At 36.2% G+C, this 15,319-nt stretch overlaps 2 protein-coding genes across 2 annotated transcripts; both read left to right on the top strand.

The window, feature by feature from the left end:
- Positions 1 to 2,531: 2,531 nt before the first annotated feature.
- Positions 2,532 to 7,268, top strand: LOC112782894 (uncharacterized). The gene is made up of 7 exons (XM_025825550.3): positions 2,532 to 4,390; positions 4,854 to 4,892; positions 5,021 to 5,091; positions 5,288 to 5,352; positions 5,672 to 5,761; positions 5,848 to 5,940; positions 6,527 to 7,268. The coding sequence occupies exons 1-7, from the start codon at positions 4,014 to 4,016 to the stop codon at positions 6,935 to 6,937; spliced, it is 1,146 nt and encodes a 381-aa protein (XP_025681335.1). The 5' UTR covers positions 2,532 to 4,013; the 3' UTR covers positions 6,938 to 7,268.
- A 4,911-nt stretch (positions 7,269 to 12,179) lies between these two features.
- Positions 12,180 to 13,145, top strand: LOC112786250 (protein FAR1-RELATED SEQUENCE 5-like). The gene has a single exon (XM_025829649.1). It carries the CDS (start codon positions 12,180 to 12,182, stop codon positions 13,143 to 13,145), a length of 966 nt encoding a protein of 321 aa, XP_025685434.1.
- Positions 13,146 to 15,319: the final 2,174 nt, after the last annotated feature.

The raw sequence follows: 15,319 nt of genomic DNA, 5'->3' as shown, positions 1-15,319 counted from the left end.
ATAACTTGTTGATTATAATTTGTTGAGACTTGATTGTTCTTAAAATATTAGTGAAGATATGTATTTTAAATTTTTTACTATGTTATATTTTTTATTCACGTGGAGATCGAGTCCAACGGTTTAACTAGTGACCCACTAGTTGAACCAGTAAACCGATAACTTGACCGATTTGATCATCGGTTTGATACTAACAACTGTGTATGTGCGCGTGTGTGTGCGTGTGTATATGAACCCTACTCTCATTTTCGATGCTTCCTTCTTTCACCCACGCCCAAACACCAAGTCACCCCACTCGGTCACTCCCTCTCTCTGAACACCACTAGACACTTCTTGCCAGAGATCACTCGCCGCTCATTCCCGCGTTCGTTCTATCTTCGTCGCGTTCGTCCTCTCTTTGCTGGTTTTGTATATGGTTCAGTCATTGTAGTTTTGTGCGTGGTTCAGTTATCGTGGTTCTATTGCCATTCGTGCCACCTCGTTGTGATTCGTTCTCGCCATCCTCTATTCTCGTAGTCTTTTATTTCATCACTATCCTTCGTTCTCGCTACCTCTGTTCATTGCCAAATCTCTGCCTCTCTACATCACCTCACCAAATCGCATTCTACTTCGCTTTCTAGTTTATGAGTTTCCGCTCTTCATGTTTTAATTTGCTTTCTGATTTTCTGAGTTTCTATTCTTCACATTTCTGTTCTTTGTGTTTTAATTTGCTTCACTTTCTGCCTCACAACTAATTATTTTAGTATTTTTCTGTTAATTTTATTAATAACATTAATTTGTTGTTATTTTTTGGTGAATTTTTGTTATTTTTCTATTTTGTGGATATATCCGATATCATATCTGATCCTATCCGCAAATGTGCGGATCAGATGGATTGAGTATGAGCCTAAAATACGGATATTAGATCTGATCCAATTTGATGATTTTAATTCGGATCGAATCGAGATTTTGGACATATTTGATTTGATCTAATCCAATCCATGAATACTCCTATCTTCATACAATGGCTTATTCCTAACTCCTACTTTGTTTTTTGATGAAAACTACAAAGAAGCACCTGATGTCATGCGAGGTTTCCTTGATCTTGTTACGTTACATTGCAAGGTTAACAATTTAGAATCAGTTGAGGCAATGAAGGAAATACACTTATATAAAGATCGAAAAGAAAGCTTTGATAGGCTAAAAGTTATTCGAGCTATAAAAAAACTTGTTAATAATATGGTTATGGATTTGTAACTTTGTAGATGAATAGTGGAGGTTGTTCGTGGTTCTGCTTCATATATATTTACAATAGATTAATAGATTAAATGATATTGTGTATGTAACATATAATTTGCGTCTTAAATTCAGATAATATATGTTTCATACTTTCATTTCATATCATGGATTTTGTGTATTTAGGGTCAGTTTGGATTGACTTTTTAAAAAAGTACTTTTTTTTTCATCTTTTAAAAAAAATCTTTTTTTAACAGGCAAAAATTATTTCATATTTAAATAGACTTTTTAAAAAGAGTTTTTAAGTATTAAAATCGTCTTTTGTGTTTATTTTTTTAAAAGCAATGTATTGCTAGTTTTAAAAAAAAAAGCAAATAATTTATTTTTTTAATAAAAGTATTTTTTTTAAAAGACGTATCCAAATAAGTTTGAATAAAAGTAATTCATTTTAAAAAAATATTTTTTTATTAAAAAAGTCAATCCAAATAATACTTAATATGTTATGTTATTTTTCATGTATTGTGTTTATTTTTTTAAGAAAAAAAAAAAGAAAAGGTACAATATAATTCAATTGATTATGAAAATATCAATTTGATTGATTTTTAGGTAATGGAAGAGATTGTCAAGAAATAGTCTAATCTTTCTAATAATATTAAAGACTTACTAGGTGAATGTTATACTTTATTTTTTGATAATTTATTAGAATGATTTTAATTTTTATCTTATTGATAACATGTTATATATTTCGTTGGATAATATTGATGCTGATCTTTATTAAAGTAGTGGTAATAGTAGTGGTAGTATAGTAATATACTTTACGTTGCATCACTTGATTCTTCTTATCTAAGTGGTGAAAATAAAAATAAAAGTGATCTCAATAATAAAATAAATCTATAGTAAATGTTTACAAATTTTAATATTACTATTTTATGTTTAATTGTTTCTTTTATTATTTAATTTTTGAGTAAAATTATAATAATGTGACTGATGTAATATTTTTAATTTAAATAATATTTTAAAATTTATATTAAACTATAATTATATATTTTAATATATTTATTTATATTTTATTATAAAATAATTATTTTAATTGAATTACATACAATTAAACTAATAAATTAGTAAATCAACAGTTAGAGCTGCTGAATCATGAGTTCGATTTTCAAAACATTGAGCTTGACCACTCGGTATTTCTATTTTTTTTTATAAGAAACATCCGTTATTTTCCTGTAAGAATTTAAGTGGAGTAAAAATAAATAGTAAGAGAGCTTAAGCGTACGAAAATGAACTATTAAAACGCCGAAGTGAAACTCGAGGCCAGTGAGAGGAACTTGAAGAGAAAATCAAGCCACAAACGAAACTGGGAAGAAGTATTCTTTCTTGTTCATGTCACCTATTCGGAATAATCTCTCATGATACACAAGGGAACACGTCCTTGGTCCTGCATTTTCCAAGGTCTAACTTCGTTATTTAGTTTTTAATACTTTTTTGTAAGGTCCAATTTCTCCGGACTTTCGATTGAAATCTCCGCCTTTCCTTTTGCTATAAATTATGTAATTGAAAAAAAGTGTGAACTTTGAAGCAAATTTACAAATATATTTTTTATTTTGTACTGATTAAACTACTAGTATTTAAAGTTTATTATAAAAAATTGATTTATTCTAATATGTAGGAAAAAATAAAATCTTTTTAATATATTTTTTTCAATTACTAGACTCAAACTTAGAACATTTTTCCCCAAATAAGAGCTTAAAATCCCAATAAAGGATAATATACAACTCCACTTTAAAATTGATTCCTAACAACATGGAGTCACCCAAAGCATTTTGTCGTCTTCATTTAATAATTAAGAATATATTTAAGAAGATTTCATTTTTTTTTTAATTTAAAAAAATGCCTTTCCTCCATTTGCCTTTGGGGCTTTGTCTAACACATGACATAAGTTATTGACGGCAGTCAATAATCCTTCTGTCATTTAAACCGCCAATTTTGGATTATATAATTGGCAATGTTTAACGTGTTTTTTTTACGAAGAAACAATAAAAAGAGTAAGACTATCTTATAAAGTAGTAACAAAATACAATTAAAATTATAAATAAAAATCACAAATCAAGCCACGTAAAATTAATAATTATGATCTTGTTTATTTTTTATTAATTTTATAATTATTATTATCGTATTGTATATCTATAAATAAGAATATTCTTAACATACTAGTACACATTAACAAGTCAAACCCCATTTTGTGCAGCAGCTACCGCCTACCAACGACCCCGCCAGAAATGGAGCTACAGACTAACGACTACGCGGTTCTCTCCGCGATCTATGACCAATTAGATACTGCCACGAAAACAATCATGCCAACTCACCTCATTTCCTGAACTAGTATTGGCTGTACTTTTAGAGATCACCGTCCGATTCTACTTCTAACAAATCCTAAATCTCTTACTTTCTAGTTTTTACTTTTTCCTCTTTTAAGCTGAGTTATTTTTTTCTTTTTCTTTATTCGTCCAAATAAGACAGCATAATCACCAACACATCCTCATCCGTGCGATCTCTACAACTCCAAAACCAATCCAACGGCTTGAAATCCCCATGAACAAATATAAATGAATCCCCAAAAGACATAAACAGCGTTTCTTGCAACTTTTTAATTCCGTATTTCGGTGTCTCTGTGCGCGTTCATTTCCTCCTGTGTGTGTTCCCGGAAGCGTTCATTTTCATTCCGTTTGTTTGTTTTCGGTTTTCCGTTTTCGGTTTCTCCGCCGTCTCCGCAGACAGAAGGAAGAAGAGGAGAAACGATGTCTTCAGCGGAGGCGGGGAGGATGGAGCCGCTGACGTCAGGTGCGAGCAACCGTATAATTCCGATCATGAAGGCTCTGAGAGCTTCATTGATCTTCGTCTACACGTTCTTCCTCTCGTTCATTCTCTTCGTTCTCCCTCGCCGTTCTCGCCGTGGCACCCTAGCCGGTGCGCCGCCTTCGTCGCCGAGGAAGCACTTCAAGAAGAGATGGCTTGTTAGGGAGGAGGAGGACACGTGCCGGAGGAGAGCCCTCGCTCAGGACGTTGGGATGGGAACCGATGACTGGCTATGCCGGTGGAGTACTTCAATCTTCTACGGCGTTAGGAACAACGCTCTTTTTTGTCGCCAGTGGTTCCCGGTTGCCGGTGATCTTAAGTAAGGGTTCTCTCTCTCTCTCTCTCTGCAATTTCGGTCAAAATGCGTGTTGCTAGTTTTGTTGTTACGAGAATTTTTATGTTGTTTTATGTTAAACGTATGGAGATCAAGCTTAATTGCATGGGGTTTCAGCGTTAGGTAACTGAGACGGTGACTATGTATATGTAATTCTATTGTGAATGAGCTTAAAAAACCAGTAGCAGCTTGATTGAAGTTGTTAATGCTCCTTTGCTGTTGTTAATGCTCCTTTTCTGTAAAATTGGCCAAACACTTGGAAGATGAACTCGGCTAAATTGAGCATGCATGTCTTGAATTGAGTCTTTTCCTTCTGCGGATTATAGTAATAGACAAAGATATATGAAAGAAAATTTTAATCATTGAAACAGAGGGGTATTCTGCAACCTGCAGTTGTGTTGCTTTGTTTCACATTTGAATTAATTATTTTCTACTCTTTTCCTTTCAGGGGCATTCTGGTCATCATTCATGGGCTTAACGAACACAGGTAGTCTACTATGCTTTCTGTTTTTTCTGATATGTCCATTTTCAAGTGATTGTTATTTGTTAAGGCATTTGTAAGATGATAAGAATTATAGTTTTTCCCCTACCTCTAACTTAGAGTTCAATTTTCAGTGGAAGATATGCTGACTTTGCAAGGCAATTAACATCATGTAGCTTTGGTGTCTATGCAATGGACTGGATAGGTAACTTTTAAGGCTCATTTTTTCATTAGGTCCCTTGAGATCCTGATTTATATGCATGGGCATCAACATGATTATATAGTTTTCTTTTGTAGTATATGATTATATATTTATATGTATATTCAGCCCCTTTCTTTGGATTGTCTGCCCTTACACCTTTTTTCTGACGAGTCTGGAGTTATTTGTTCACTTGTTACAGGTCATGGAGGGAGTGATGGATTGCATGGGTATGTACCATCTCTTGATCATGTGGTTGCAGACGTAGTAAGTATAACATAATGCTCTATTCCCCAGTTTGTAATAAATATAGCCTCATTTGGTGGTAGTGGTTCTTCTAATGTAAAACATTTAAGCATCTATGTGGAGCCAACAATTCTTTTCTTTGCTTTATTCACTCTAGTTGCACATTGATGATCTGGTTAATTCCCCCCACCCCAATCACTTTCATTGGCACTTCAAAATCTTATAATAATCATTATGCTGTCCTTTTCTTGTTCTCGTATGAGATCTATTGTTTGTGAAAATGTTACTCTATGATTTCCACTTTGCACTTTGATGGTGAATTAGCCATGATACAAAACAGGGTGCTTTCTTAGAAAAGATAAGATCAGACAATCCCGGTGTACCATGCTTTCTCTTTGGACACTCCACTGGCGGGGCTGTGGTTTTGAAGGTAAGGGCTGAAATCTCCTGCACGGCTTCATGAATTAATTTATCCCTCGTCGAAGCATTAAATTTAATGGCTACATTTTTGTGTAGGCGGCCTCCCACTATCATATTAAAGCAATGGTGGAAGGAATCATATTAACTTCACCAGCGTTGCGTGTGAAGCCAGCTCATCCAATTGTTAATGTAAGTTTTGCATTTTGAAGGTTGTTCATCAGCATTACTCTTGAAATTTAATGTGTTTCTACTTTGCTACATACTGGATATGCAGTTATCATGAAAGTAGTATTCCCTCTCCTCAGCAAGGGGAAAAATTGCTATAGATAATAATAAATATGATCTAACATAGTCATAAATACCAGTTAGATTGTTATTTTTAACTGAGCGATCAAACTTGAGCCAGGATCATATGAGCTGTAATTAACTATAGCACAGCATTTGCAAGGGAATTTTGTCATATGATTTTTGTAAATTGGAATTGGATATTAAGATTTCCATTTAATCGTAAACGCTAGGTGAATTATTTATCACTATTTCTTCACCATAGCTTCCTTTAGATTTATGCATTCAATCATTCATCATGGTTTGTATAAAGGGATCAAAACTCCCAAGACTCTGCAAGCAGGACTAGTCTTTTTTTTTTTTAACCTCAAAAAAGTATTAATTTATAAAATTACTAAATTATAATTTTGCGTTGTAATATGTTTGTGATTGTGGACCTTTCTATTCTTGTCCATTCATGTTAAAAAGGATCTGTCTGGTGTTGATACAGGCTATTGCTCCAATGTTGTCTCTGTTAGCTCCAAAGTACCAGTTTAAAGGAGCAAACAAAAGGGGTATTCCGGTTTCAAGGGATCCGGCGGCTTTGTTGGCCAAGTACTCTGATCCATTGGTCTACACTGGACCTATAAGGGTCCGAACAGGCCATGAAATACTGAGAATTTCCTCTTACCTTATGCGGAACTTCAAGTCTGTGACGGTGCCATTCTTTGTACTCCACGGAACTGCCGATAAGGTTACTGATCCCCTGGCCTCACAGGATCTATACAACATGGCGGCTTCTGAGTTCAAGGACATAAAGCTGTATGATGGCTTCTTGCACGACCTTCTGTTCGAGCCTGAGCGCGAAGAGGTTGCTCAGGACATCATTACCTGGATGGAAAAGAGGTTGTTAACTCTTTGAAAATGTTAATGATATCCAGGGTTCTTATTGCAAGGGCCAAGACAATAAAGAAAAGGAATGCCATGTTTGTTTTGACATTATAAAATGAAGTCGCCCCAGGGAAGGGCTAAAGGGTGGCGGAAGCAGTTATTAGGATTTTGCTCATTTCATCTCTTGAACTTAGGTTTTAGATATAAAATATATTGGGATTCTCTGGGGATCGATGGTTTCATCAAGAAAACTTGTACATTTGTTAGCTGACTTTATAAGTTTCAGTATTGTTTTCTTCCCGCATTCTTCCAATTTGTGATCTTCTGATATTTTCTATGTAATATATAAAATTATTGCACACTGTTTTCCTTCTTCTTTTATTTGATATCTGCAGGATTTCAATTCTTTTAAGAAGTTCGGTTAACGTCCTAGCGGTTGCGGAAAGCGACTTTGATAATTTGAAGATTGCACTCTGAAAATCTAAAGTCAAATTGACGTAAATAGTTTACGAACGGCACCTAGTTATTTTCCTCTTTCTTGATTGCGAACTTTCGTGTATCGTGTTTTATTTAAGGTGGGTTAGGAAGAAGGGGACGTTACAGGTCAAGAACAAGCATAACAAAGAGGAATTATGCAATTTGTTGTCATAGGAGGAATTATGCCCTTTTTCTATTTTTGGTACTTCTATAGCGGCTGCACATAAACTGATTGCCAATCATTCTAGGAAACAAGCTGAGGTTATTGTTTTCACAAGAGCAATGGTAGCATATTTGCCCCATTCTTCACCTTTTCTTCTTGCTCTTAAAGCGATATCTATCATATTCATATATTTCTACGGAATGTGTTACTTTCCCATCTTTCAAAAGTTACTATACTTTTCTATTTTTTGGCGGAAGCTACAAGAAAAATTCTTACAACTCTAGAAGGACTCAAGAAATTTTAACACAATTAAAACTGATTTGGATAAATAATTTACTTAATGGTGATGCTACATGACTAAGAACTTATCATAATATAAGTTTTCACAATACCTTAACAGGTTGCTGAACCTTGTAAGCATTCATTTGCAACAACCAGAAACTGCTAATTAATTCATGAACCTATATAGCGCTGCCATTTAGTTGGTTAGTAAATAGCTATGTTGACTCTCAAGGTATAAATTTTGAAAAAAAAAAAAAGATATAACTTCTAAAAGATAGCAACAGAAAATGACTCTCGAAAGATATATTATAATCTCTATTTGACGAATAGTTTAATTTATTTTATAAAATGTCTAGTTTAATCTTTTTGGGTGAAAATAGAGATAGTGAGTGTTAAATTAGTAATTTCATAAAAATATTATTGGTTGACGAACGTTTGAATCATTTTATTAATTCATAAATCTTTCGAAGACTATTTTATTATTGTTATCTTTTAGAGGTCTTTTTGTCAATTTAAAGCGTCTTATCTTTTGAGTATCAAATTGATGCACGATCATTTTAACTAATGCCTCGCATTCTTGTATATATTACTTATATATACTATTTTGACTCATTAAAATTTATCGAGACTAAAATGATTCATGTATATACTTATATAGACTAAAGTGAGCATTAATTCAAGAATTATTTACTTGCAGTAGTGTCCACTTTATTGCATAAAGGTTGTTTTGATATCCTTTCTGGCAAGATCTTCATATTAGCTATTATTTCGGATAGCGAGAAAGGTCGTGATTTTCGTGATTGCTTACACCCGTTGATACAAAGACTGCGTGTATGAAATGTGATAGATATGCATTTTAATATTGGGAGAGTTTATGGTGTGGATGTATATAGTATCCACATGTGTAAATCCTATGTGGAATAAATGATATTGAAACAGTGTGGGGACTTAGGTGTGACAAGATGCTATTGCATCATCTCTGCTGACAGCCAAAGAGAGGCTGCAGAAGTTGTCGTTGAATTATGTGTGGTTAGGGTTAGGGGTGTTCGCGGTGCGGTTTGATTCGGTTTTTGAAGAAAAAGCCATCCGATCCGATCGTTTAATTAAGCTGCGATTCGGTTTGGTTCGGTTTTTTTTCAAGGTCATCCGAACCAAACCAAACCAATTAAAATCGGTTTGGTTTGGTTCGGTTTGTTCGGTTTTTTCGATCAAATAAAAAAAATTTTCTACCATACTATTATGCAAAGTCATAACATTGAAATCGACAAACCGAAATACACAATAGCTAACAAAGTCTTGATCTAATGAAATATAACGACAACAGAATTCAAATACGACAATTAAAGAAAAAGAAGTTCAATAGTTCACCAGTCAACACAACTGAAAATAAAAATAAATTGTCATTAAACTGATATGCAAGGTTATGGTGTCTTCTCCAACAAATAGCTAAACTTCACAATGCAAACGAACCTGAAATTAAAAAACCAGTTACATAATAAGAACAACAAGCAATAAATTGAACAAAACCAAATAATCATAACAATAAAACAAGCACAGAACCAGCAAAAAACAAGCACTTTTACCAGCATTAAACAAGCACAAAACCAGCAATAAACAAGCACTTTTACCAGCAATAAATCAAGCAGAGAACCAGCAATAACACAAGCAATAAATTGAACAAAACCAAATAATCTTAACAATAAATCAATCACAGAAACAAGCAGCTGAAGTTTAGATCATTAAGCAGCAATAAACAAGCACAGAACCAGCAATAAACAAGCACTTTTACCACCAATAAACAAGTACAAAACCAGCAAAAAAACAAGCACTTTTACCAGCAATAAACAAGCACAGAACCAGCAATAAACAAGCAGCTGAAGTTTAAATCATTAAGCACATAACCAGCACTGAATAACTGATAAACTGATAAATCAATAGACTGCTAAACTGATAAATCAATATACTGATAAACTGAACAATAAACAATAAATAAGCAATAAACAATAAATCAGCAATAAACAATAAATCAATAAACTGATAAGTTATAACCCTAGGCCTAAACTGAACAACAAATCAGCAAAGTTTACCTGAATAGATGGCTCGGGCTCCATATGCACTTGAATCGGACAATCGGTGGCTGGGTGGGTGGGCTCCAGAAACGCTGCTGGGTGGACTGGAGGCGGCGAGGTCGGACGTGGCGAGGTCGGACGTGGCTCCAGAAACGCTGCTGGGTGGGTTGGAGGCGGCGAGGTCGCAGGTGGCATGGTCAGAGGTGGCTCCAGAAACGCTGCTGGGTGGAGGCTGGGTCGTGCACCGGCGGTGGGGGTTCTCCTCTGTTCGGCGGTGGGATTTGGAGGAACTGAGGAAGGCTTCGATCTGGGATTTGGAGAGGGAAGCTGTCGCGCATGTAGGGAAGGAGAAGTGGGGGTGTGGCCGTCTCACACTCTCACGAGTCACATCTGGGTCTAGGTCTAGGTCTGGGGGGTGGGGGTAGGTTTAATTTTTTAGGGTTTTGGAAAGAACCGGTTCGGTTCGGTTCGGTTAGGGTTTTGGTGGTGAGAACTGAAAACCGAACCGAACCACAAAAAAACAGCAACACATCACTTTTTTGGTTTTTTTGGTTTTCGGTTAATTCGGTTTTCGGTTTTTTTGGTTCGATTCTTCGGTTTAGTTCGATCCGGATCGGTTTTGAACACCCCTAATTAGGGTGATAATGAAATAGTATGTCATTTTGTTATCATGGTTACCTTTTTTTTGGGCTTTTGGGCTTATAAAGTGGTTTTGTTTGTAATGGGGTTAACAGGTTTGGGTGGATTATTTTGTTTTTGTTTTTCATATAAGTTTTATAGTAGTTTACCAAAAACATCTATTCCTAATCCAAATTATCCATAAGAAATGCTTTGAAAGAACAAAAAAGCAGCAGAGGCCTAGCACAGATGGCATACCTATCTGCCTCATACAATGCTGCATCCGGGTTCTAATCTCAGCTGAGGCTGGTTGTTGGTTTAAGAACCCATGATATCCATGGTAGTGTGTGTGAGTGTGTTGTGTGTGTGTGTGAAACATGGGTGTAATGCCTAGGATTGGGGGCTGTCCAATCCACTTGACAAAAAAAAACCAAAATCAAAGAAACATAGTCTCTCTTACCTCGTATACGGGAAAAAGAAACTCTCTCTCACCTCTCACCTGTTTCATTCATATCCTACACCACATAATGGAGACTTAACCTGAACCCTAGCGCCGCCCATCCCCTCCCTTCTCCATCGGCGAGTTATTGCTGTCACCTAGAAAGTGTCGTAGCTGCTGGAATCGGCCCTACGGAGACTTTCACCTTTAAGCTCGGTGTCGCCACACAAAGAACGGAGGTGAGGTTCGTGTCATCCCCAGCAGTAATCGTTTGTCCTTCGTAGTCGTCTTGTTGTCGTCGATGCAGTGCTCTTTTTGTCGGCGTTGTAGTGGTTGGTTCTCTCATTGGCATCTCTTCGTTGGTAAAGTCACTCTCTCTGCAACTGTTTCGCTATTTATGTGAATCATTTTTATTAGTTAAATGTTTTATCAATCGCTGACTTATTGTCGTCGATGCAGTGCTCTTCTTGTCGGCGTTGTAGTGGTTGGTTCTCTCCTTGGCATCTCTTCGTTGGTAAAGTCACTCTCTCTGCAACTGTTTCGCTATTTATGTGAATCATTTTTATTAGTTAAATGTTTTATCAATCGCTGACTTCTGAGTTAATTGTGATGTTTTTCATCTTTAATTGTCTGAGTTAATTTTTTGTTGCTGTTAAGTATGCTGAGTTAATGGCGTTTGTTGTTGTTAATTTTCCTAGTTAGCAAGGATTTGATTTTGTTTTGAGCTAACAGGGATCGATGTTTGTTCTGAGTTAATAGAATTGAGTCTTCTTTGCTGATTAATTGATGCTCGGTTTGTTTCGGTTGAATTCATACAACATAGTTTCTGGTTCGTTGTGTCAGTAAGAAAAAAAAGGAAACAAATGTAGTATTTGAAAAGAAATACTCAAAAATTAGTCGTCAAGATCATTCATGTTTATAATCGAAGCCATTTAATAAACGATGAAATACGAGAAGCATGATGGGGCAGACGAGAGGCATGATGTTTTTTAGGGGATCCTTGCATGCTTTTAAAATAACAAAAGGGGATATTGTGGTCGGTTTGTAGTGCAAGTAGCATAATATTTTCTTGTGGTGGAGACGTTGTTTGTGCAGTTAGTTTTTAGGTTTTAAAGTTGGAGTATGATATCATTGTGAGATTAATTTGCAGCTCTAATTTTTGAATTCGTCACTCCATTGTGAACACTGATATGGATGTCCCCCAGGTGATGATGTCGTTAATATAATGTGTGAAGATGGAGTTGGTGATACGGCCGCATTTGATTATGGGGATGTTGTGGAACTAACGGAGGATGATATTTTGAGGAAGGTTTTTCGCAGCGAAAATGATGCATACAAGTTTTATAAGAAATTAGGAAAATTTTACGGATTTGGTATTAGAAAGGGAGACATGTTCAAGGATGAGGAGGGTAATTTGGTTCGGAGAAGATTTTTTTGCAATAGAGAGGGACAGAGAGATAAGAAACATTATAACAGGGTCGATAGGAAGAGGCCTCACAAGCCGGAGACAAGGACGAATTGTGAAGCGAGGGTGTGTGTGTATCTAGATAAGGAAAGGTCGTTGTGGAGGGTCAAGAAAGTCATTTTGAACCACAACCATGAGATGACGCATCACAGAATGGTTCATCTAATTCCAAGTTTTCATTACATGACGGATGCTGCAAAAGCCCAAATAGAGGGATTTCAAGGATGTGGCATCTTAACATCGAAGACAATGCGGTATATGGCTGGCATATCTAGAGAGTATTCACTTGTAGGGTTTCTGAAGAAGGATGCTTACAACTACGTCGATAAGAGACATCGTGCAAGGATAACTGATGGAGACGCGAACGCAGCCATAGTGTACTTGGAGGGTAAAGTTGATGCAGACCCGACTTCGATGGCAAGGTATAATGTGACGAAGAACGAAATGCTAGCCAATTTATTTTGGGCGGATGGTGGCAACAGGATAGATTACCAATATTTTGGAGACGTACTGGCATTCGACTCAACTTACAGGAAAAACAAATACAAGAGGCCACTGGTGATTTTCTCAGGGTGCAATAACCACAAGCAAACGTGTATTTTTGGGTTTGGTTTGGTCTTAGATGAGAGTATTGCTTCATATAAATGGCTTTTCGAGAATTTCTTGGAGGTCATGTGTAACAGACAGCCGTTTGTTGTTCTTACGGATGGCGATGACTTAATTTGAGAAGTTGTACGAGTAGTTTTTTCAAACGCAATGCATAGGTTATGTGCTTGGCACTTTGAGAAGAATGTGACATCAAACGTGAAGGATGACAATTTGTGTCAGCTATTTAACCGGTGAATTTATGCTGATATGACGGTTGAAGACTTTGAAGCGGAGTGGGCCAAGGCCGCAGCTGATTATGGCTTGAAGGATGCAATGTGGTGGAACCAAGTGTATGGAAAGAAGGAGATGTGGGCAAATGCTTTCCTGTGCAAGAAGTTTTGTGCTGTGTATCGGACAACATCACAGTGCAAAGGGATAAATTTTTTGTGCAAGAATTTCCTTGAATCGAAACATAGTATGTTGGAGCTTGTTCAGAATCTGGAACTTCTTGTGCGTGAGTATAGGAACAATGAATTGCTGGCACAGTTCAGGTCCATTTATAGTGTGCCGGTTATGATAACCTCGTTGGAGTCCTGATAAACCACTATTTATTGGTTTATCTTGTGCTCAATTGAGTGATTTTTATTGAGTCCTTGCCCACTTATTCATATGATTTGCATGATTTTACAATTCCTTCCTAGTTCTGTTCTATGATTGAAAGCTTGATTCCTAAGCCTTTAATTTGTATATTTTAATTCCCCTTTATACCATTTGATGCCATGATCTGTGTGTTCAGTGTTTCAGGCTTTGTAAGGCAGGAATGGCTTAGAGGATGGAGAGGAAGCTTGCAGAAATGGAAGGAGCATAAGAAATAAAGGAGACAAACAGCGAGCATCGACGCGCACGCATAGCTCACGCATGCGCGTGATCTGTATATTTTCACAGTGACGTGTGCGCGTACCTGACGCGTACGCGTGGATTGAAGTTCTGCCAGACGACGCGTGCGCATGCTTGACGCGTACGCGTGACACGCGAAAATGACCAGCGACGCGCACGCATGACTGACGCGTACGCGTGACATGCGCGAACTGCAGAATTCACAGAAAATGCTGGAGGCAATTTTGGGCCGAGTTTGGACCCAGTTTCTGGCCCAGAAACACAGACTAGAGCCAGAGAACATCAGAGACTCGACACACATTTTCATGAGCGTAGTTTTAGTTTTTAGGTTTTAGATCTAAGAGAGAAATTACTTTTCCTCTAGGTTTTCTACACATTCATAGTTTATTAGTTTTATGCTTTTGCTTTGGATATTGAGAAGAGTCATTGCCTTCGTTGAAGTTATTATTCTAGTTTGTTTTCTTATTCCCTTACTCTTCCATATCCTTAATCTTTGTTCAGAGTTACAATTGGATTGTTTTTAGAATTTATTAATGCAAAGGATTACTTTTACTTTTAATTAATTTATAGTTATTGTCTATCATGTCTTCCTTCTATTCCTTTTTTAATTATGTGCAAGTAATTTTCATGTCAATGGAGTAGATTCCCAACTCGACATGGGGTTGATTAAAAGGAGACACTTGAGTTGGAATGCTCAAGTGATTAGTTAAATTGGAAGTTGTTGGCTAATTCTCTATTTACTAATGCTAGTCCTTCCGAAGGGAGAAGACTAGGATTTGCGAATAAGTGTTAGCTCAATCACTTGACTTTTCTTTATTTAGTAAGGGTTAACTAAGCGAAAACAACAACCTCTTTATACTACACTTGAGAGAATTCCAACAAGGATAGAACTTCCAATTAATCATTCCCCCAGTCAAGGCTTTTTAGGTTGAATAATATAAATCTCTTTTAATTTTTATTGTGCTGATTTACAATTATTTATTTTTCTGTCTTTCAACTCTCAAAATTTCTCATAAAACTCTTGATTAGTAAGATAGCACCCTTTTGTCAACTCGTTGGGAGACGACTTGGGATTCATACTCCCAGTATTTTTATTCTAATTTTGTGACATCCTTTCTAAATTGATAAGCGGATTTTAGCTGGTTAAAAACTATACTTACAACGCTGTTCTATTAATAATTCCTTAATCGGCCAATTTCTGCCCGCATCAAGTCCCTTGAGCGTCATGCGGCTTCTCTTTACACATGAACGATATTTGGAAATGTGAAAAAGGAGATTGAGAGTGTATCTTCAGTTAATTTTGTCGGTGTGAGGAGGTCGTTGACCACGAAGGTTTACACAGTTGAGGAGTATGGTCATCCTGGCCGTCATATTATGGTTTTATGTGATAAGAATATGGGAAAATTGGAATGTCA

Source organism: Arachis hypogaea, chromosome 20 (genome assembly GCF_003086295.3).
Source record: "Arachis hypogaea cultivar Tifrunner chromosome 20, arahy.Tifrunner.gnm2.J5K5, whole genome shotgun sequence".
Taxonomy (NCBI): domain Eukaryota; kingdom Viridiplantae; phylum Streptophyta; class Magnoliopsida; order Fabales; family Fabaceae; genus Arachis; species Arachis hypogaea.
The sequence above is the reverse complement of the archived record's forward strand: the minus strand, read 5'-3'. Positions and strand labels throughout refer to the sequence as shown.

What these genes read in the sequence shown, in the direction of transcription:
- LOC112782894 (XM_025825550.3), top strand. Translation starts at nt 4,014, where the DNA reads ATGTCTTCAGCGGAGGCGGGGAGGATGGAGCCGCTGACGTCAGGTGCG. An exon ending in CCGGTTGCCGGTGATCTTAA is followed by an intron (nt 4,391 to 4,853) that starts GTAAGGGTTCTC and finishes TTTTCCTTTCAG; the next exon opens with GGGCATTCTGGTCATCATTC. An exon ending in CAGCTCATCCAATTGTTAAT is followed by an intron (nt 5,941 to 6,526) that starts GTAAGTTTTGCA and finishes GTGTTGATACAG; the next exon opens with GCTATTGCTCCAATGTTGTC.
- LOC112786250 (XM_025829649.1), top strand. Translation starts at nt 12,180, where the DNA reads ATGTGTGAAGATGGAGTTGGTGATACGGCCGCATTTGATTATGGGGAT.